The sequence below is a fragment of the Notolepis coatsorum genome (assembly GCF_963971535.1).
Source record: "Notolepis coatsorum genome assembly, chromosome: 5".
NCBI classification, from domain to species: domain Eukaryota; kingdom Metazoa; phylum Chordata; class Actinopteri; order Aulopiformes; family Paralepididae; genus Notolepis; species Notolepis coatsorum.
The window spans coordinates 44,621,740-44,645,385 of NC_140169.1; the positions used below are offsets into that span (position 1 = coordinate 44,621,740).

Genomic DNA, 23,646 nt, shown 5'->3' on the forward strand with positions numbered 1-23,646 from the left:
CGTCATCAAGAGCACGAGACAGCAGTAACCCCTGGACAAGTGAGTTACAGTACCCCCCCTGGAGGAGTGAGTACCCCCCCCCCCCCCCCCCCCCCGACACGCAGTACCACCCTGACAAGTAGTTACAGTACCCACCCCCCCCCTGGAGGAGTGAGTACCCCCCCCCCCCCCCCCTGACACGCAGTAACCCCCTGGACAAGTGAGTTACAGTACCCCCCCCCCCCCCCTGGAGGAGTGAGTACCCCCCCCCCCCCTGGACAAGTGAGTACCCCCCCCTGGACAAGTGAGGTACCCCCCCCCCCTGGACATGTGAGTACCCCCCCTGGACAAGTGAGTACCCCCCCCCCCCCCTGGACAAGTGAGTACCCCCCCCTGACAAGTGAGTACCCCCCTGGACAAGTGAGTACCCCCCCCCCCTGGACAAGTGAGTACCCCCCTGAGGAGTGAGTACCCCCCCCCCCCCTGGACAAGTGAGTACCCCCCCTGGAGGAGTGAGTACCCCCCCCCTGACAGTGAGTACTCCCCCCCTGGACAAGTGAGTACCCCCCACTGGACCAGTGAGTACCCCCCCCCCCTGGACACGCAGTAACCCCCTGGACAAGTGAGTTACAGTACCCCCCTGGAGGAGTGAGACCACCCCCCTGGACAAGTGAGTACCCCCCCCCTGGACAAGTGAGTACCCCCCCCCCCCTGGACAAGTGAGTACCCCCCCTGGACAAGTGAGTACCCCCCCCCCCCTGGACAAGAGTACCCCCCCCTGGACAAGTGAGTACCCCCCCCCTGGACAAGTGAGTACCCCCCCCCTGGAGGAGTGAGTACCCCCCCCCCCCTGGACAAGTGAGTACCCCCCCCCCCCCCTGGACAAGTGAGTACCCCCCCCTGGAGGAGTGAGTACCCCCCCCCCTGGACAAGTGAGTACCCCCCCCCCCCTGGACAAGTGAGTACCCCCCCCCCCTGGACAAGTGAGTACCCCCCCCGAGGATGGCCCCTGGACAAGTGAGTACCCCCCCCCCCTGGACAAGTGAGTACCCCCCCCCTGGACAAGTGAGTACCCCCCGACACCCCTGGACAAGTGAGTACCCCCCCCCCTGGGACAAGTGAGTACCCCCCCCCTGGAAAAGTGAGTACCCCCCCTGGACAAGTGAGTACCCCCCCCCCCCCCTGGACAAGTGAGTACCCCCCCCCCCCCCTGGACAAGTGAGTACCCCCCCCCCTGGACAAGTGAGTACCCCCCCCCCTGGACGGTGAGTAACCCCCCCCCCTGGAGGAGTGAGTACCCCCCCCCTGGACAAGTGAGTACCCCCCCCCCTGGACAAGTGAGTACCCCCCCCCCTGGACAAGTGAGTACCCCCCCCCTGGACAAGTGAGTACCCCCCTGGACAAGTGAGTACCCCCCCTGGACAAGTGAGTACCCCCCCCCCCTGGACAAGTGAGTACCCCCCCCCCTGGACAAGTGAGTACCCCCCCCTGGAGGAGTGAGTACCCCCCCCTGGACAAGTGAGTACCCCCCCCCCCTGGACAAGTGAGTACCCCCCCTGGAGAGTGAGTACCCCCCCCCTGGACAAGTGAGTACCCCCCCCCCCCCCCTGGACAAGTGAGTACCCCCCCTGGACAAGTGAGTACCCCCCCCCCCTGGACAAGTGAGTACCCCCCCCGGACAAGTGAGTACCCCCCCCCCCCCCCTGGACACGCAGTAACCCCCTGGACAAGTGAGTTACAGTACCCCCGCCAGGCCCCCTGGAGGAGTGAGTACCCCCCCCGGTGCCCCCCCCCCCTGGACACGCAGTAACCCCCTGGACAAGTGAGTACAGTACCCCCCCCCCCCCCTGGAGGAGTGAGTACCCCCCCAGGACCCCTGGACAAGTGAGTACCCCCCCCTGGACAAGTGAGTACCCCCCCCCCGGACAAGTGAGTACCCCCCCCCTGGACAAGTGAGTACCCCCTGGACAGTGAGTACCCCCCTGGACAAGTGAGTACCCCCCCCCTGAGGAGTGAGTACCCCCCCTGGACAAGTGAGTACCCCCCCTGGAGGAGTGAGTACCCCCCCTGGACAAGTGAGTACCCCCCCCCCCCTGGACAAGTGAGTACCCCCCCCTGGACAAGTGAGTACCCCCCCCCTGGACAAGTGAGTACCCCCCCTGGACAAGTGAGTACCCCCCCCTCCCCCCCTGGACAAGTGAGTACCCCCCCGGAAAGTGAGACCCCCCTGGACAAGTGAGTACCCCCCCCCCCTGGACAAGTGATTACCCCCCCCCCCTGGACAAGTGAGTACCCCCCCCCCCCCTGGACAAGTGAGTACCCCCCCCCCTGGACAAGTGAGTACCCCCCCCCCCCCCCCCCCCCTGGACAAGTGAGTACCCCCCCCCCTGGACAAGTGAGTACCCCCCCCCCCTGGACAAGTGAGTACCCCCCCCCTGGACAAGTGAGTACCCCCCCTCCCTGGACAAGTGAGTACCCCCCCCCCCCCCCCTGGAGAGTGAGTACCCCCCCCCTGACAAGTGAGTACCCCCCCTGGACAAGTGAGTACCCCCCCCCCTGGACAAGTGAGTACCCCCCCCTGGACAAGTGAGTACCCCCCCCTGGACAAGTGAGTACCCCCCCCCCCCCTGGACAAGTGAGTACCCCCCTGGACAAGTGAGTACCCCCCCCCCTGGACAAGTGAGTACCCCCCCCTGGACAAGTGAGTACCCCCCCCCCCTGGACAAGTGAGTACCCCCCCTGGACAAGTGAGTACCCCCCCCTGGACAAGTGAGTACCCCCCCTGGAGGAGTGAGTACCCTCCTGTACAAGTGAGTACCCCCCCCTCCTGGACAGTGAGTACCCCCCCTGGACAAGTGAGTACCCCCCCCTGGACAAGTGAGTACCCCCCCCCTGGACAAGTGAGTACCCCCCCCTGGACAAGTGAGTACCCCCCCCCTGGAGAGTGAGTAACCCCCCCCCCCCTGGAGGAGTGAGTACCCCCTGGAGGAGTGAGTAACCCCCCCCCCCTGGGGAGTGAGTAACCCCCTCCCCTGGAGGAGTGAGTAACCCCCCCCTGGGGTAGTGAGCTCATACAAGCCTACATTATAGTGAATCAGTGTTCTCTCCAACCGTGTGGGTTTGGACACATGTGGGTCTTGAGATGATTTCAAATGCGTCACCAAATGTTTCTCTGGAAGTGTCATATTAGGCCGTATGGTGAAGGCTGAGAAGTGGCTAGAAAACGATTCTCGTTCCCACCTCGGTGAATTACACAATTTTCACTCTGGGTGAAAGTTCGATTGGTGTAGATTTAGGAACAAAAAGTTCTCCATTGACAAAATAGCCCATTTTGCGCAATCATAATTTTAAAGTCGGGACTAGATCTTTCCTCGCAAATGGATATTTGGTCACCACAGAGTTTTATTTGACGCAATTGGTGCGAGTTCGGTCACGTATCTTGCGCTCGACCAATAGCAGCTCTCTTTGTTGCGAGGGTCGATCCGGTGTCAACAAAATCCACAGACTAACGTTGCATCAGAACAGGACGGAAATGGACAGAAAACAACTTCTAAAGTTCGCAAAAAGGTTTCTAAACAATGTTATATGCATCTCACGTCCGTTCAGAAAGAACGTGTACAAGATTTTACACAGACACGTGGGATAGATATAGAAACTGCGTCGAACGGTGGCTTAACCTACCAGGCCAGAATCCATTGCGGAGACATACAAACATTGTTTAGAGATCGATTTGTGTCATAACTGTCATGATATATATTTGTATATCTGTATGTCGTGTACATCATAAATGTCATGATGAATTGAAAATGGGGGACCCTGATGTAAACAAGACAAAAGTTTTTCTCTGGTCTGCATCCTCTTAACAATTGTGTGTATTGAGCTGTACTGTATTGTACCCATTCTGCAATCTGTTAATAAAGGCTTCAATCAATCAAGATAAGATATTCCTTTATTCCTTTATTTAGAGGATCGGTAATGCAGCCTTTATCAACTATGCCCCAAAACTGTGGAACAAACTACCCCAAAACATCAGAGAAGCCAACTCGCTAGACATCTTTAAAAGACACTTTAAAAGACAGCTTAAAACCTATCTCTTTGCTCAGGCATTTCACTGTGGGGTAATGCAGGCAAATATTTGAAGATAGATATCTGCTACCACCTAGTGGCAAGGGGAAATATTATTATAGAAACATCAGGGATATCCTGACACAAATTGTACTTACTTGCACTATTCTTACCCTGCCTACTTTTATACACTGCCTATCAAATTCATGTGTCTGTTCTATGCAAATTTTATCTCACTACCTCCTACTGTATGCACTGTAATTTTACTTCTTACTGATAACTATTTTTAAACTGAATCATTTTAAATAGGGATGTCCGATATTATCGGCCGACCGATATTATCGGCCGATATCGGCAGTAAAATGTGATATCGGAAAATATCTGTATCGGTTTAAAATTTTTTTAAAACAATAACAATATTTGTTATATATATCCAGTGAAATTATTAGTTACCTGAAATTATTCAGTTTTTTGGACGGGGAAACCCTGCATATATCGGTATCGGTTGATATCGGTATCGGAAATTAAGAGTTGGACAATATCGGAATATCGGTATCGGTAAAAAAGCCAATATCGAGCATCCCTAATTTTAAACTATTTTTATTATTTGTATTACTGAATCAAACTGTAAACAGAGAGCCTATTGGGATGCTAGATCACAGTGAAACACTGCGATTTACCATACTTTGCTATATTCTTACCCTACCTACTTTCATACACTTCCAATGAAATTCATATGTCGGTTCTATGATGTTAGAGTGATGCTCTGTTGTTCTATAAGGTAACTTAGAACTGTACTTTGTAAAGAAACTCAAAGTGTTAAGAGCGATGGAAACTCAAAGTACTAAGAGCGATACACTGCTCTGTTATATATATATATTTTTCTTCTTTATTGAACAATCTTATCACACTTTTTACTGTCCGTTCTATCTTATTATTTTTAGCCTATTTTAAACTGAATCAAACCGCACTTTTTTACTCTATCTAATCTATTCGATTTTATTATTTATATTGTTGAAGAACTGTGATTTGCCTAACCTTGCTACCTCTCTATCTCTTTGTATTTACATTTTAAATTTTTATGCTCCCTTATGCCTGTATTTTTTACTGTTGTGAAGCACTTTGAACTGCAACCTCTGTATGAAAAGTGCTATACAAATAAAGTTATTACTTACTTATTACTTTATTGGTCCCATTGGGGAAATTCAGGCATCATAGCAGCTTGGGGGAGGGGAGGTACAGGTAGTAAAAACAAGCAGTGTAAACAATATAACAAGTCAATATAATTAACTAACTAACTAACTGAAATATACAGTATTCACATAAGGTGCAGTATGCATAAGGTAGTGTTATTGTCCTTTTTAGGTTCCTAGTAGTTGTAGTTGGATGTCTGGCAGCAGTCCCTCAGTCCCTGCTCACTGTTGTGGAGCCTGATGGCCGCTGGTATGAAGGACTGACCGGAGGTTTATTCGTCACATACATACACAACTAACACAAGTTTAACGTTTCAAGTTTGTTTATTATTTATCACAATAAAATACAGTACTTTACGATGAAATGCTTGTTTCTGTATGACCCCCTGAGAATGTGCTTCATACAGTAAAAAAAAGTAAGTAAGTAAAGAGGAATATTCAATATACAATACAGAGTAAAATGAGTAAACAGTTAGAGGTCTGTGGAGAGATCAGTGTCAAACTGATCTCAACAAATACAAACAAATCACACTACTACTGTATGATCCGAATCCCCTCGCCCTATACATCCCAACCCAGTCCACACCCTCATCCACCACCACACTTCCCAGGCAACACTGATGTTAATCATCCTCACCACTATCATCTGAGTCATCATCCCATGTAGCCCTATCTTCGGTTAACATTTGCACAGTTTTGGCATTGACAAAGATCTGTACATGGCAGTTTTGCAGACACACATGAACATCTTCCTGTCTCACATTGTCCTTGTTTGCAACCTTAGTGGACTACCTGCAACACACTATCAGAGGCCGGATTTGTAGTCATCCGTCATAGTCACTGTTAACTCCCCATCCTCGACATGCCAGTGCCACCCATTGCCAACAGGTAAAGGGGCACACATTATAGATTTCAATGAATGTCTCATTATAGCTGCTTGGTAATTTGCCCTTTTCCAGCGTTGGTACAATGCGCCACTTGTCGGGGGCATAGAGAGTTCTGGCAAAGCCGATGCCATGCAGAATGCTTTATATCTGGCATCATTCACATTCTTAGCTGATGGCTGGCCATACAGGTGGCACACATATGTGCTAAGACCATCAAAGGTAGACTGGTCTAGGGTAATTCAGCTTTCCCCCTCCTCCCACACTGTGCAACATCCTGATGTACAATATCCACAGTGCAATACCCACCCACTACCGTCTGACACCGTGATTGTTATTTGTGCTGTATATTGTTGTTATTTTGTATATTGTACAGGACTAACATTGTCTTATTGTATAGCATTTAATGTTTCTGTATAGGATTTTATGTTTATCTTTTATTACTTGTGATTTTATTACTGCACCTTAGGTTTGAGTCCCAAATCTCGTTGTATGCAAATATAATGACAATAAAGTACAATCTAATCAGGGTCCCCCATTTTCAATTCATCATGACATTTATGACATACACGACATACAGATATACAAATATATATCATGACATTTATGACACAAATCGATCTCTAAACAATGGTATGATTCTGGCCTGGTAGGTTAAGCCACTGTTCAACACAGTTTCTATATCTATCCCACGTGTCTGTGTAAAATCTTGTACACGTTCTTTCTGAACGGACGTGAGATATATAACATTGTTTAGAAACCTTTTTGCGAACTTTAGAAGTTGTTTTCTGTCCATTTCCGTCCTGTTCTGATGTAACGTTAGTCTGTGGATTTTGTTGACACCGGATCGACCCTCGCAACAAAGAGAGCTGCTATTGGTCGAGCGCAAGATACGTGACCGAACTCGCACCAATTGCGTCAAATAAAACTCTGCAGTGACCAAATATCCGTTCGCGAGGAAAGATCTAGTCCCGACTTTAAAATTATGATTGCGCAAAATGGGCTATTTTGTCAATGGAGAACTTTTTGTTCATAAATCTACACCAATATATCTTTCACCCAGAGTGAAAATTGTGTAATTCGCCGAGGTGGGAATGAGATGAAACAATACAGCCTTCACCTTACGGCCTAAATGACGCAAAAGTCCTCAAGTCCGAATGAGGAATGCAGAATGTTGGCTAGTAGGCTAGTAGTTTAGCTCTAAAACACAATACATTTTGTCACATTCTCTACACCAGTCCTTCCTTGTCACCCATATTGTTTGTTATAGGCAGTCATGATTTATTTATATATATTGCAGTGAACTGTGAGCTTAGTTTTCCTCCATTTTGGTTCAGCAGCTCTACAGATTCCTGTCTGTTTGAATACTGTTATAGTAGTATAGTAGGCTGTCTGTTTGAATACTGTTATAGTAGTATAGTAGGCTGTCTGTTTGAATACTGTTATAGTAGTATAGTAGGCTGTCTGTTTGAATACTGGTATAGTAGTATAGTAGGCTGTCTGTTTGAATACTGGTATAGTAGGCTGTCTGTTTGAATACTGTTATAGTAGTATAGTAGGCTGTCTGTTTGACTACTGTTATAGTAGTATAGTAGGCTGTTTGAATACTGTTATAGTAGTATAGTAGGCTGTCTGTTTGAATACTGGTATAGTAGTATAGCAGGCTGTCTGTTTGAATACTGGTATAGTATAGCAGGCTGTCTGTTTGAATACTGGTATAGTAGTATAGTAGGCTGTCTGTTTGAATACTGGTATAGTAGTATAGCAGGCTGTCTGTTTGAATACTGGTATAGTATATCAGGCTGTCTGTTTGAATACTGGTATAGTAGTATAGTAGGCTGTCTGTTTGAATACTGTTATAGTAGTATAGTAGACTGTCTGTTTGAATACTGGTATAGTAGTATAGCAGACTGTCTGTTTGAATACTGGTATAGTAGTATAGTAGGCTGTCTGTTTGAATACTGGTATAGTAGTATAGTAGGCTGTCTGTTTGAATACTGGTATAGTAGTATAGCAGGCTGTCTGTTTGAATACTGGTATAGTAGTATAGTAGGCTGTCTGTTTGAATACTGGTATAGTAGTATAGCAGGCTGTCTGTTTGAATACTGGTATAGTAGTATAGTAGGCTGTCTGTTTGAATACTGGTATAGTAGTATAGCAGGTTGTCTGTTTGAATACTGGTATAGTAGTATAGCAGGTTGTCTGTTTGAATACTGGTATAGTAGGCTGTCTGTTTGAATACTGGTATAGTAGGCTGTCTGTTTGAATACTGGTATAGTAGTGGAGTAGGCTGTCTGTTTGAATACTGGTATAGTAGTATAGTAGGCTGTTTGAATACTGGTATAGTAGTATAGCAGGCTGTCTGTTTGAATACTGGTATAGTAGTATAGTAGGCTGTCTGTTTGAATACTGTTATAGTAGTATAGCAGGCTGTCTGTTTGAATACTGTTATAGTAGTATAGTAGGCTGTCTGTTTGAATACTGGTATAGTAGTATAGTAGGCTGTCTGTTTGAATACTGGTATAGTAGTATAGCTGTCTGTTTGAATACTGGTATAGTAGTATAGCAGGCTCTGTTTGAATACTGTTATAGTAGGCTGTCTGTTTGAATACTGGTATAGTAGTATAGCTGTCTGTTTGAATACTGGTATAGTAGTATAGCAGGCTCTGTTTGAATACTGTTATAGTAGTATAGTAGGCTGTCTGTTTGAATACTGTTATAGTAGTATAGTAGGCTGTCTGTTTGAATACTGGTATAGTAGTATAGCTGTCTGTTTGAATACTGGTATAGTAGTATAGTAGGCTGTCTGTTTGAATACTGGTATAGTAGTATAGTAGGCTGTTTGAATACTGTTATAGTAGGCTGTCTGTTTGAATACTATTATAGTAGTATAGTAGGCTGTCTGTTTGAATACTGGTATAGTAGTATAGTAGGCTGTCTGTTTGAATACTGGTATAGTAGTATAGTAGGCTGTATGTTTGAATACTGGTATAGTAGTATAGTAGGCTGTCTGTTTTAATACTGGTATAGTAGTATAGCAGGCTGTCTGTTTGAATACTGGTATAGTAGGCTGTCTGTTTGAATACTGGTATAGTAGGCTGTCTGTTTGAATACTGGTATAGTAGTATAGTAGGCTGTCTGTTTGAATACTGGTATAGTAGTATAGCAGACTGTCTGTTTGAATACTGGTATAGTAGTATAGCAGGCTGTCTGTTTGAATACTGGTATAGTAGTATAGTAGGCTGTCTGTTTGAATACTGGTATAGTAGTATAGTAGGCTGTCTGTTTGAATACTGGTATAGTAGTATAGTAGGCTGTCTGTTTGAATACTGGTATAGTAGTATAGTAGGCTGTCTGTTTGAATACTGGTATAGTAGTATAGCAGGTTGTCTGTTTGAATACTGGTATAGTAGTATAGTAGGCTGTCTGTTTGAATACTGGTATAGTAGTATAGTAGGCTGTCTGTTTGAATACTGTTATAGTAGTATAGTAGGCTGTCTGTTTGAATACTGGTATAGTAGTATAGTAGGCTGTCTGTTTGAATACTGGTATAGTAGTATAGTAGGCTGTCTGTTTGAATACTGGTATAGTAGTATAGTAGGCTGTCTGTTTGAATACTGGTATAGTAGTATAGTAGGCTGTCTGTTTGAATACTGGTATAGTAGTATAGCAGGCTGTCTGTTTGAATACTGGTATAGTAGTATAGCTGTATGTTTGAATACTGGTATAGTAGTATAGCAGGCTGTCTGTTTGAATACTGTTATAGTAGTATAGTAGGCTGTCTGTTTGAATACTGGTATAGTAGTATAGCAGGCTGTCTGTTTGAATACTGGTATAGTAGTATAGCTGTCTGTTTGAATACTGTTATAGTAGTATAGTAGGCTGTCTGTTTGAATACTGTTATAGTAGTATAGTAGGCTGTCTGTTTGAATACTGGTATAGTAGTATAGTAGGCTGTCTGTTTGAATACTGTTATAGTAGTATAGCTGTCTGTTTGAATACTGGTATAGTAGTATAGCTGTCTGTTTGAATACTGGTATAGTAGTATAGTAGGCTGTCTGTTTGAATACTGGTATAGTAGTATAGCAGGCTGTCTGTTTGAATACTGGTATAGTAGTATAGTAGGCTGTCTGTTTGAATACTGGTATAGTAGTATAGTAGGCTGTCTGTTTGAATACTGGTATAGTAGTATAGTAGGCTGTCTGTTTGAATACTGTTATAGTAGTATAGTAGGCTGTCTGTTTGAATACTGGTATAGTAGTATAGTAGGCTGTCTGTTTGAATACTGGTATAGTAGTATAGTAGGCTGTCTGTTTGAATACTGGTATAGTAGTATAGTAGGCTGTCTGTTTGAATACTGGTATAGTAGTATAGTAGGCTGTCTGTTTGAATACTGGTATAGTAGTATAGCAGGCTGTCTGTTTGAATACTGGTATAGTAGTATAGCTGTATGTTTGAATACTGGTATAGTAGTATAGCAGGCTGTCTGTTTGAATACTGTTATAGTAGTATAGTAGGCTGTCTGTTTGAATACTGGTATAGTAGTATAGCAGGCTGTCTGTTTGAATAATGGTATAGTAGTATAGCTGTCTGTTTGAATACTGTTATAGTAGTATAGTAGGCTGTCTGTTTGAATACTGTTATAGTAGTATAGTAGGCTGTCTGTTTGAATACTGGTATAGTAGTATAGTAGGCTGTCTGTTTGAATACTGTTATAGTAGTATAGCTGTCTGTTTGAATACTGGTATAGTAGTATAGCTGTCTGTTTGAATACTGGTATAGTAGTATAGTAGGCTGTCTGTTTGAATACTGGTATAGTAGTATAGCAGGCTGTCTGTTTGAATACTGGTATAGTAGTATAGTAGGCTGTCTGTTTGAATACTGGTATAGTAGTATAGCTGTCTGTTTGAATACTGGTATTGTAGGCTGTCTGTTTGAATACTATTATAGTAGTATAGTAGGCTGTCTGTTTGAATACTGTTATAGTAGGCTGTCTGTTTGAATACTGTTATAGTAGTATAGCAGGCTGTCTGTTTGAATACTGGTATAGTAGTATAGCAGGCTGTCTGTTTGAATACTGGTATAGTAGTATAGTAGGCTGTTTGAATACTGGTATAGTAGTATAGTAGGCTGTCTGTTTGAATACTGGTATAGTAGTATAGTAGGCTGTCTGTTTGAATACTGTTATAGTAGTATAGTAGGCTGTCTGTTTGAATACTGGTATAGTAGTATAGCAGGCTGTCTGTTTGAATACTGGTATAGTAGTATAGTAGGCTGTCTGTTTGAATACTGGTATAGTAGGCTGTCTGTTTGAATACTGGTATAGTAGTATAGTAGGCTGTCTGTTTGAATACTGGTATAGTAGTATAGTAGGCTGTCTGTTTGAATACTGTTATAGTAGTATAGTAGGCTGTCTGTTTGAATACTGGTATAGTAGTATAGTAGGCTGTCTGTTTGAATACTGTTATAGTAGTATAGCAGGCTGTCTGTTTGAATACTGGTATAGTAGTATAGCAGGCTGTCTGTTTGAATACTGGTATAGTAGTATAGTAGGCTGTCTGTTTGAATACTGGTATAGTAGTATAGTAGGCTGTCTGTTTGAATACTGTTATAGTAGTATAGCAGGCTGTCTGTTTGAATACTGGTATAGTAGTATAGTAGGCTGTCTGTTTGAATACTGGTATAGTAGGCTGTCTGTTTGAATACTGGTATAGTAGGCTGTCTGTTTGAATACTGGTATAGTAGGCTGTCTGTTTGAATACTGGTATAGTAGGCTGTCTGTTTGAATACTGGTATAGTAGGCTGTCTGTTTGAATACTGGTATAGTAGTATAGCAGGCTGTCTGTTTGAATACTGGTATAGTAGTATAGCTGTCTGTTTGAATACTGGTATAGTAGTATAGTAGGCTGTCTGTTTGAATACTGGTATAGTAGTATAGTAGGCTGTCTGTTTGAATACTGGTATAGTAGTATAGTAGGCTGTCTGTTTGAATACTGTTATAGTAGGCTGTCTGTTTGAATACTGTTATAGTAGTATAGCAGGCTGTCTGTTTGAATACTGGTATAGTAGTATAGTAGGCTGTCTGTTTGAATACTGGTATAGTAGTATAGTAGGCTGTCTGTTTGAATACTGGTATAGTAGTATAGTAGGCTGTCTGTTTGAATACTGGTATAGTAGTATAGCTGTCTGTTTGAATACTGGTATAGTAGTATAGTAGGCTGTCTGTTTGAATACTGGTATAGTAGTATAGCAGGCTGTCTGTTTGAATACTGTTATAGTAGTATAGTAGGCTGTCTGTTTGAATACTGGTATAGTAGTATAGTAGGCTGTCTGTTTGAATACTGTTATAGTAGTATAGTAGGCTGTCTGTTTGAATACTGGTATAGTAGTATAGTAGGCTGTCTGTTTGAATACTGGTATAGTAGTATAGTAGGCTGTCTGTTTGAATACTGGTATAGTAGTATAGCAGGCTGTCTGTTTGAATACTGTTATAGTAGTATAGCAGGCTCTCTGTTTGAATACTGGTATAGTAGTATAGTAGGCTGTCTGTTTGAATACTGGTATAGTAGTATAGTAGGCTGTCTGTTTGAATACTGGTATAGTAGTATAGTAGGCTGTCTGTTTGAATACTGGTATAGTAGTATAGCAGGCTCTTTGAATACTGGTATAGTAGTATAGTAGGCTGTCTGTTTGAATACTGGTATAGTAGTATAGTAGGCTGTCTGTTTGAATACTTGTATAGTAGTATAGTAGGCTGTCTGTTTGAATACTGGTATAGTAGTATAGCAGGCTGTCTGTTTGAATACTGGTATAGTAGTATAGCAGGCTGTCTGTTTGAATACTGTTATAGTAGTATAGTAGGCTGTCTGTTTGAATACTGGTATAGTAGTATAGCAGGCTCTCTGTTTGAATACTGGTATAGTAGTATAGTAGGCTGTCTGTTTGAATACTGGTATAGTAGTATAGTAGGCTGTCTGTTTGAATACTGGTATAGTAGTTTTGCTGTTATCTCCCTCTTTCCGTCTCTCAGGTACATCTTGCTGATGACTCTGCAGGACAGGAATGAGAAGTTGTTTTACCGGGTGCTGACGTCCGACGTGGAGGAGTACATGCCCATCGTCTACACCCCCACCGTGGGCCTGGCCTGCCAGCAGTACGGCCTGGCATTCAGGAGGCCCAGGTGAGACACACACCTGGGGGACAGAGGCTGAGCCACTCACCTGGGGGACAGAGGCTGAGCCACTCACCTGGGGGACAGAGGCTGAGACACTCACCTGGGGGACAGAGGCTGAGACACTCACCTGGGGGACAGAGGCTGAGCCACTCACCTGGGGGACAGAGGCTGAGACACTCACCTGGGGGACAGAGGCTGAGACACTCACCTGGGGGACAGAGGCTGAGACACTCACCTGGGGGACAGAGGCTGAGACACTCACCTGGGGGACATAGGCTGAGACACTCACCTGGGGGACAGAGGCTGAGACACTCACCTGGGGGACAGAGGCTGAGACACTCACCTGGGGGACAGAGGCTGAGCCACTCACCTGGGGGACAGAGGCTGAGACACTCACCTGGGGGACAGAGGCTGAGCCACTCACCTGGGGGACAGAGGCTGAGACACTCACCTGGGGGACAGAGGCTGAGACACTCACCTGGGGGACAGAGGCTGAGACACTCACCTGGGGGACAGAGGCTGAGACACTCACCTGGGGGACAGAGGCTGAGACACTCACCTGGGGGACAGAGGCTGAGACACTCACCTGGGGGACAGAGGCTGAGCCACTCACCTGGGGGACAGAGGCTGAGACACTCACCTGGGGGACAGAGGCTGAGACACTCACCTGGGGGACAGAGGCTGAGACACTCACCTGGGGGACAGAGGCTGAGACACTCACCTGGGGGACAGAGGCTGAGACACTCACCTGGGGGACAGAGGCTGAGACACTCACCTGGGGGACAGAGGCTGAGACACTCACCTGGGGGACAGAGGCTGAGCCACTCACCTGGGGGACAGAGGCTGAGCCACTCACCTGGGGGACAGAGGCTGAGACACTCACCTGGGGGACAGAGGCTGAGACACTCACCTGGGGGACAGAGGCTGAGACACTCACCTGGGGGGGGGGGGGGGGTAGAAGCAATACTTTTATTCTGCGCCTTGTTTTTAATGATTAGTTAAATGAGCTCAAATGTATCTATAGCACCTTTTAAGAATATTTAAAACGTGAAATTATGAAATTAAAACGAAACATAATATATCCAAACGATGGATTCTGTTTCTGACACCAAAGTAACCTTATTATTCTACAGAGGACTCTTCATCACTATCCACGATAAAGGCCACGTCGCCAGCATGCTCAACTCCTGGCCGCGGGAAGACATAAAGGTACACACCTACACACCTACACCTACTGTACACACCTACACACCTACACACCTACACACCTACACCTACACTCTACACACCTACTGTACACACCTACACAGGGCTGTACGCTAAGCTTTTTCACTAGGGGCACACTTGCCCCTAAATGAGACATTTAGGGGCAAAAAATATTTTTTAGGGGCACATTTTTAAATAACAATTTTACCATTATTAAAAAAATATGTTCCTCCTGCCTCATTACTGTGGTCCTTTTATTTAACATTTAAGTGCGTTTGTTTTCAGGTTTGTATCTTTTATAATGAACCAACCGAGAAAGTGTATAAATCACTAATAGAACAAAAACAACAAACTGTGTGTGTGTGTGTGCGCGCGCTTGTGTAGTGCTCCTTGAATGAGATCACCACAACACACACACACCATTGCATTAATCAGGAGGACAAGAAACTCTGCATACATTTGTTTCACAATGAAAAGTGCTTTAGAAATCAAATGAATTATTATTGTAAATAACCCCATGAAAGGTTTATTATTTGTATGGGTAATTACCTGCTTCATATTTGTGATGTTACTGGTTTCAGTGTGTGCCTAAAGTGATCAATGTGTTGGGCCGTTTATAGAGATCTATGCCAATTAATGTTTATGTATATCCGGGACTTTTTTTAGTAAGAATTGAGAGGTATTTGTATATGTGACCTTTATTTTGAAAACCGTGTTGCGACGCAACCTTATTTACATTTGCGCTTTTGACAGTGAAATGTTCAGTCCAACTTAGCTCGAAGGAAAGACTAATCAAAAAGGTTTAATTGACCCATATGAGGCTCTTACGGTAGGACTTTGATTGTTTATAGAAGTGGAATGTAATACTATGCTAAACGAGAAATAAACAGTTTGTGACAGCCAGTAAAGTTGCAAGCCACTTTCATTTCATATACGGGGACACCGTGACAATTATTAGTATTATCTTATTTGCATATTGTCTCATTATTAGATAGATAGATAGGTTGATATTTTATAAATTTAAGTAGACAGTATTTCACGTCCTAATAGTGGGCTACTACCTACTACTACTCACCTAATGCATGGCTGAACCTGAACGTTAGAAGTGTCCGTGTCCCCGTCAATCAATCATCACATCATCACGTCAATCATCATCATCTTATCATCTCTCCACATCGGACGTGGTTGTCATAAGATGGACTGATATCCACTCCGTTGTTCTTGCAGAGCAAAATTTGTATCTTAAATGTATTGAAATGAGGTGCTTCTTTGGCGATGCAATAGTCCATATTGAAAGGAAGAGAGGCCACATTCAGTTTCGTTTTGCTAGGAATTATGGGATTTGGTGTTGGATGTATAGACTACGCAGATAGGGACATGGTCTTTAATCGCACGATAGACTACAAGTACCAAGTATATAGCGTGACCTAGATTCACTCCACACGCAAATCTTTTTTTTCACTCAGGCTATCGGTGATCGCAGTAAGTTCATTCATTGCCGACAGATTCTTTCATAGCACCACGACATTGTGTCGCACTGACAGCTCGCGTGAGTGCCGTCATCACACGCCTTGGATAATTTAGGAGTGAAATGCGAATGCAAGGCTTGAAAGCACTACTCGCAAGCCCGCCCCCAGATAATATTTACCAATCGCAACGGCCAATTAAAGGGGCAATTCGCGATCATATCATCGCAGTGTACAGGCCTGCTACACACGTACACACTACAGACGATTGCAGGTAAGAATGTTTATTGCGGTATCACCAACACCTTTCAGCCTTTGCCTTTATCAGAGTGTCATACTGATGACTAGAGTTGCAAAGTTTCAGGAATATTCAAAGGTGGAAACTGTCCACAACAATTAGTGGGAATATATGGGAATTAACAGGAATTAAATCTTACCAACCATTAAGAGGCAGGGGAACTATGTGAATGCTGTTCATCGACTACAGCTCAGCATTCAATACCATAGTCTCCTCCAAACTCATAGCCAAGCTCAGGGACCTGGGCTTGAACTATGACCTCTGCCAGTGGGTCTTGGACTTCCTGACGGGTAGACCCCAGGTGGTGAGAGCAGGCAACTGCACCTCCTCATCCATCACGCTCAACATAGGGGCCCCCCAGGGCTGTGTTCTGAGCCCCCTCCTCTACTCCCTGTACACACATGACTGTGTGGCACAGTGGAACAACAACACAATCATCAAATTTGCTGATGACACAGTAGTGGTGGGCCTGATCTCTGCCAACGACGAGAGGGCCTACCTGGAAGAGGTAGAGAATCTGTCACAGTGGTGTCAGGAGAACTGCCTCTCCCTGAACGTCAGCAAAACAAAAGAGATGATTGTGGACTTCAGGAGGTCGGGGGTCAGGGACTACAGCCCCCTCAGCATCGACGGGGCACCGGTTGAGAGAGTGAACAGTTTCAAGTACCTCAGAGTCCACATATCCGAGGACTTGACATGAACCACACACATTGACAGTGTTGTGAAGAAGGCACGGCAATGCCTCTACTTCCTCAGGCGCCTAAGGAAGTTCCAAGTCAGTCAGAAGATCCTTAAGAACTTCTACTCATGCACAATAGAGAGCATCCTGACTGGCAATATCACCTCTTGGTTTGGGAATAGCACTGCACAAGACCGAAGCAGACTACAGAGAGTGGCCCGTTCAGCCGAACGCACAATTGGAGGGGGGCTTCCCACTCTCCAGGACATTAACAACAAGCGGTGCATGGGTAAGGCTAAGAGAATTATCAAAGACTCCAGCCACCCGAACAACTGCCTCTTTGAACTGCTGCGGTCAGGCAAGCGATACCGGAGTCTCATGGCAAGCACAGAGAGACTCAGAAGGAGCTTCTATCCCCAGGCCATCAGGATGCTCAACGAACAATAACACTATGTAACAACCATCAAATGCACTCACAGCACACACATCCACACGCACACACTCACTTTAAACATACAACTCACTGCAGCACCCACTTTACACACTTTATATTTATTGGTAAAGAATTTGCACTACAACCCATACCTCATTACACCTTACTGTAAATTGTACCTAAATTGTACCTCATCCCATTTCTGCTTTGCACTATATAGTATATTGTATATTAGTATATTGTATATTGTATGGTAACTCAGTTACTTCTACTCTGCATTGAACATTGTACATATTGAACACTTGTGTCTACGTACGTGACTTCTATTTTTACTTGCTATACTTATTTTATTTTATACTTATATATATTTTTGTCTAGCACAGTCTCTGGAGCGTAACAGAAAGAAGCATTTTGTATAAAAGTATTCTGTACTTCTGTATGACAACTAATAATAAAGAAAGAATAAGAAAGAAGAAACTCATTCGGGTTATCTCGCCATGCGTTGAGCGCCAGGACCCCCGAAAACCCGAGTATACTCAGGTTTTCATAGTTTTTTCTTTTATTCTATTTTTTCGGTGTATCATTGGGACTCATTCTGAGACGCCGAGATTGCAATGCCGGCCGAATCCTGCTAGGTGGCAGTATCACCACCCTTTGAAACCTTATTTCACACTGTGTGTTACATTATATATAGTCCGGGCGGAGAATTTGGACTCAGGCAAGTAAATCGCTTCATCCGAGTGTGACGGATCATATTGGTCTGCGTTGTGTTTGATGTTAAATGAGAATGTCCCGAGGGGGAGTCGAACAGGGGGCTCCCGCGCCGCGGGCGACGACACAGGCCGCTGCACTAAGAAGTGAATTCACTCCTAACTACCGTACCTATGCGTCTGTTAACCCTGTTATGGGGAAGTGAGTTTAATTTACCAGCCCGCACTGCCACAGTCACTCGTCAACACACCTGTTTCCGTGACTGTGGACATACCCACGGGCTTCCCCGTTACACGAGCACTTTGGAACGTGTTCAGCACACTTCATGCATATTTTGTGCCAGTTCATGTCAGGGACCCGATGGACATCAATACTGGAAATCGCGATCAAACAATTGGAATATTCTTTTTGGGATACCTCCTAGTAAAGGTAAGGACTATAATGACATCAATCCTAATTTTATCCAACAATGATTTCACATCGATCGCAACAATCAACGTATGTAGTATTCAAAACGTATGCCGTTGCTGACGATCAGAGCATCACAAAATTACCCCCCCCCTTGATGCATTCATGATTAAACATAAGACCTATTATATACCTTTGATTTGGAAATAGTAACGTGTCCAGGCAAGCAACGCGAACCCCTTTAGCAAAATTCACAATGTTCCATAACGCAGTTACCAGGACTTAGCCAGGATCACTCTGAAACTATACAATATTCACCACGGGATAACACGTGCAATATAAGTATATATCTAAAATAATTTAGCTGGAAACACGCTGGGTCCATAGCCTGAACTCTTATGTAGTACATGTCCAAATTTCATAAAAATCCATTCAGAAATGAGTGATTAGGAGCGATTTTGGTAAAAAAAAAAAAAAAAAAGCTCTGCAGGTTTCAGTTTTCTCATTGACTCCAATACATTCGGCGGTTTTTTCTCTTCCTGTTTTTGCTTGTGACTTTTCACCTAGATCCCTGATTCGCAGATCCATGTGGGGTGTCATTGGAAAGCCACTCTCACGTTCATGCGCACAATACACGCTTACCTAGGGTTTGACTTGATTCAACAACAACAAAGCAGTCGGGGGGGATGGCAGGCCGAAAACTGTCACAAGTGTTGTTACACTTTACAAAGCTAGATGCACACAACACCCGCTGCAATATTATATATTAACAAATTGTTCTAAATAAATAATAATGATTATAAATTATTAGAAGTTTGGATTTTTTTTTTTTTTTTTACAGCTGAGGTAGGTAGATAAAAAAGTTAAAACTAAAGTACAGAAAAAACGTACCGTTGGGTACCGCTATCGATTCAAACGTGAACGGTACCCAACCCTGTATTGAGATGGTTGTCCCCCGGCAGGCCGTGGTGGTGACGGACGGGGAGCGCATCCTGGGGCTCGGGGACCTGGGCAGCTACGGCATGGGCATCCCCGTGGGCAAGCTGGCCCTATACACCGCCTGCGGAGGGGTCCCCCCACAGCAGTGTCTGCCCGTGCTGCTCGACGTGGGCACCGACAACCAGGTGCCGCCCTGACACATCTTAACCCTTTCACTGCCGCTCTGACACATCTTAACCCTTTCACTGCCGCTCTGACACATCTTAACCATTTCACTGCCGCACAACAGCAGGTTAATGTCAATTACATGTATTTTTGTATTATTTTATAGATTTGAATGACCGAAATCTATTACAATGTTGTCTTTTTAATTGAAATTTGTTTTATATTTTTCATGAAAATATATTACACATTATCCGGGAGGTTTTAATAGCAATTATCTGTAAACAATTATTATGCCTGTCTGTAATTATGCCAATTCTATGCTAATAAGATGTAACAGACACACATGTAACACAGACACACATAACAGACACACATGTATCACAGACACACATGTAACAGACACACATGTAACAGACACACATGTAACATACACACATGTAACACACAGACACACATGTAACACACATACACACATGTAACAGACACCCATGTAACACACAGACACACATGTAACAGACACACATGTAACATACACACATGTAACACACAGACACACATGTAACACACATACACACATGTAACAGACACCCATGTAACACACAGACACACATGTAACACACACATGTAACAGACACACAAGTAACACACAGACACACATGTAACACACACATGTAACACACACACATGTAACACACACACACATGTAACACACACACATGTAACACACACATGTAACAGACAGACACACCCACTCATAGGACAACAAGGAACACATTCACACCTGGGAGCTGCTCAATACAACCACAGTCTCCACAGCCCTGGAGGTTGTGATTAGATACATAATCAATCAACAGGACTGTGGCTTTAATGTGATTAGGCAATGATTAATTTCAATCGGTTCAATAAATACAGTAATGGATACACAAAGTGACCATCAGTTAAAGACAGCAGAATACTAGGGCTGTACAATATGGACAAAATATATGACAAAATATTGTAATAAGACTTGTGATATAGTTTTAAGTTTAGCTTTAAGTCTACATTCACTTTTTATTACAATATATTTAAAACCCTTTCAGTAGCTGTGTGGTCTCTTCCTACTGATGACCAATTCTATATTATACAGTTAGTTCCAACTAAGTCATCTGATTGGACGAGAGGTATTCCATGAGTGCTGATACAGGATAACAGCCATGGGACCTTCACCTATATGTATCACTTCGCCACACAGCTGTTCTATTAAAAAACACTAATTAGACTACATTAACGGTAATTATTTATCAGGTGTGTCAACAGACTCTTGTTTAACTAGTTGCACAATAAATGGAAAAGTCCAGATGAATGTACATGATACAAAGTAGCTAGCTGTGGTAATGTGTGGAGACCAGATACAAAGTAGCTAGCCAGTGGTAACATGTGGAGACCAGATACAAAGTAGCTAGCTGTGGTAACGTGTGGAGAGCAGATACAAAGTAGCTAGCTGTGGTAACGTGTGGAGAGCAGATACAAAGTAGCTAGCTGTGGTAAGGTGTGGAGAGCAGATACAAAGTAGCTAGCTGTGGTAACATGTGGAGAGCAGATACAAAGTAGCTAGCCAGTGGTAACATGTGGAGACCAGATACAAAGTAGCTAGCCAGTGGTAACATGTGGAGAGCAGATACAAAGTAGCTAGCCAGTGGTAACATGTGGAGAGCAGATACAAAGTAGCTAGCCAGTGGTAAGGTGTGGAGACCAGATACAAAGTAGCTAGCCAGTGGTAAGGTGTGGAGAGCAGATACAAAGTAGCTAGCCAGTGGTAAGGTGTGGAGACCAGATACAAAGTAGCTAGCCAGTGGTAAGGTGTGGAGAGCAGATACAAAGTAGCTAGCTGTGGTAACATGTGGAGACCAGATACAAAGTAGCTAGCCAGTGGTAAGGTGTGGAGACCAGATACAAAGTAGCTAGCTGTGGTAACATGTGGAGAGCAGATACAAAGTAGCTAGCTGTGGTAACGTGTGGAGACCAGATACAAAGTAGCTAGCTGTGGTAACATGTGGAGACTAGATACAAAGTAGCTAGCTGTGGTAACGTGTGGAGAGCAGATACAAAGTAGCTAGCTGTGGTAACATGTGGAGACCAGATACAAAGTAGCTAGCCAGTGGTAACGTGTGGAGAGCAGATACAAAGTAGCTAGCCAGTGGTAAGGTGTGGAGACCAGATACAAAGTAGCTAGCTGTGGTAACATGTGGAGAGCAGATACAAAGTAGCTAGCTGTGGTAACATGTGGAGACCAGATACAAAGTAGCTAGCCAGTGGTAACGTGTGGAGAGCAGATACAAAGTAGCTAGCTGTGGTAAGGTGTGGAGACCAGATACAAAGTAGCTAGCTGTGGTAACATGTGGAGACCAGATACAAAGTAGCTAGCCAGTGGTAACATGTGGAGAGACCAGATACAAAGTAGCTAGCTGTGGTAACGTGTGGAGAGACCAGATACAAAGTAGCTAGCTGTGGTAACGTGTGGAGAGCAGATACAAAGTAGCTAGCCAGTGGTAACATGTGGAGAGACCAGATACAAAGTAGCTAGCTGTGGTAACGTGTGGAGAGCAGATACAAAGTAGCTAGCTGTGGTAAGGTGTGGAGACCAGATACAAAGTAGCTAGCTGTGGTAACGTGTGGAGAGCAGATACAAAGTAGCTAGCTGTGGTAACGTGTGGAGACCAGATACAAAGTAGCTAGCTGTGGTAACATGTGGAGACCAGATACAAAGTAGCTAGCTGTGGTAACATGTGGAGAGACCAGATACAAAGTAGCTAGCTGTGGTAACGTGTGGAGAGCAGATACAAAGTAGCTAGCTGTGGTAAGGTGTGGAGAGACCAGATACAAAGTAGCTAGCCAGTGGTAACATGTGGAGACCAGATACAAAGTAGCTAGCTGTGGTAACGTGTGGAGAGCAGATACAAAGTAGCTAGCTGTGGTAACATGTGGAGAGCAGATACAAAGTAGCTAGCTGTGGTAACGTGTGGAGAGCAGATACAAAGTAGCTAGCTGTGGTAACATGTGGAGACTAGATACAAAGTAGCTAGCCAGTGGTAACGTGTGGAGAGACCAGATACAAAGTAGCTAGCTGTGGTAACATGTGGAGAGCAGATACAAAGTAGCTAGCCAGTGGTAACGTGTGGAGAGACCAGATACAAAGTAGCTAGCTGTGGTAACATGTGGAGACTAGATACAAAGTAGCTAGCCAGTGGTAACATGTGGAGACCAGATACAAAGTAGCTAGCTGTGGTAAGGTGTGGAGAGCAGATACAAAGTAGCTAGCCAGTGGTAACGTGTGGAGAGCAGATACAAAGTAGCTAGCTGTGGTAAGGTGTGGAGAACAGATACAAAGTAGCTAGCTGTGGTAACGTGTGGAGACCAGATACAAAGTAGCTAGCTGTGGTAACATGTGGAGACCAGATACAAAGTAGCTAGCTGTGGTAATGTGTGGAGACCAGATACAAAGTAGCTAGCTGTGGTAAGGTGTGGAGAGACCAGATACAAAGTAGCTAGCTGTGGTAACGTGTGGAGACCAGATACAAAGTAGCTAGCTGTGGTAACGTGTGGAGAGCAGATACAAAGTAGCTAGCTGTGGTAACACGTGGAGACCAGATACAAAGTAGCTAGCTGTGGTAACATGTGGAGACCAGATACAAAGTAGCTAGCTGTGGTAACATGTGGAGACCAGATACAAAGTAGCTAGCTGTGGTAATGTGTGGAGACCAGATACAAAGTAGCTAGCTGTGGTAACATGTGGAGACCAGATACAAAGTAGCTAGCTGTGGTAACATGTGTGGAGACCAGATACAAAGTAGCTAGCTGTGGTAACATGTGTGGAGACCAGATACAAAGTAGCTAGCTGTGGTAACATGTGGAGACCAGATACAAAGTAGCTAGCTGTGGTAACATGTGTGGAGACCAGATACAAAGTAGCTAGCTGTGGTAACGTGTGGAGACCAGATACAAAGTAGCTAGCTGTGGTAACATGTGGAGACAAGATACAAAGTAGCTAGCCAGTGGTAACATGTGTG

At 44.4% G+C, this 23,646-nt stretch overlaps 1 protein-coding gene across 1 annotated transcript in view; it reads left to right on the top strand.

Annotated features, from left to right (window-relative positions):
• Positions 1 to 1,783: 1,783 nt before the first annotated feature.
• The window catches only part of me3 (malic enzyme 3, NADP(+)-dependent, mitochondrial), a 120,602-nt gene continuing 98,739 nt past the window's right edge, over positions 1,784 to 23,646 (top strand). Inside the window, exons 1-4 of the mRNA XM_084313869.1 lie at positions 1,784 to 1,801; positions 13,152 to 13,301; positions 14,429 to 14,504; positions 19,459 to 19,620. Coding sequence (XP_084169995.1) covers positions 13,165 to 13,301; positions 14,429 to 14,504; positions 19,459 to 19,620 — 375 coding nt within the window. The 5' untranslated portion in view covers positions 1,784 to 1,801; positions 13,152 to 13,164. The remainder of the gene's footprint in view (positions 1,802 to 13,151; positions 13,302 to 14,428; positions 14,505 to 19,458; positions 19,621 to 23,646) is intronic.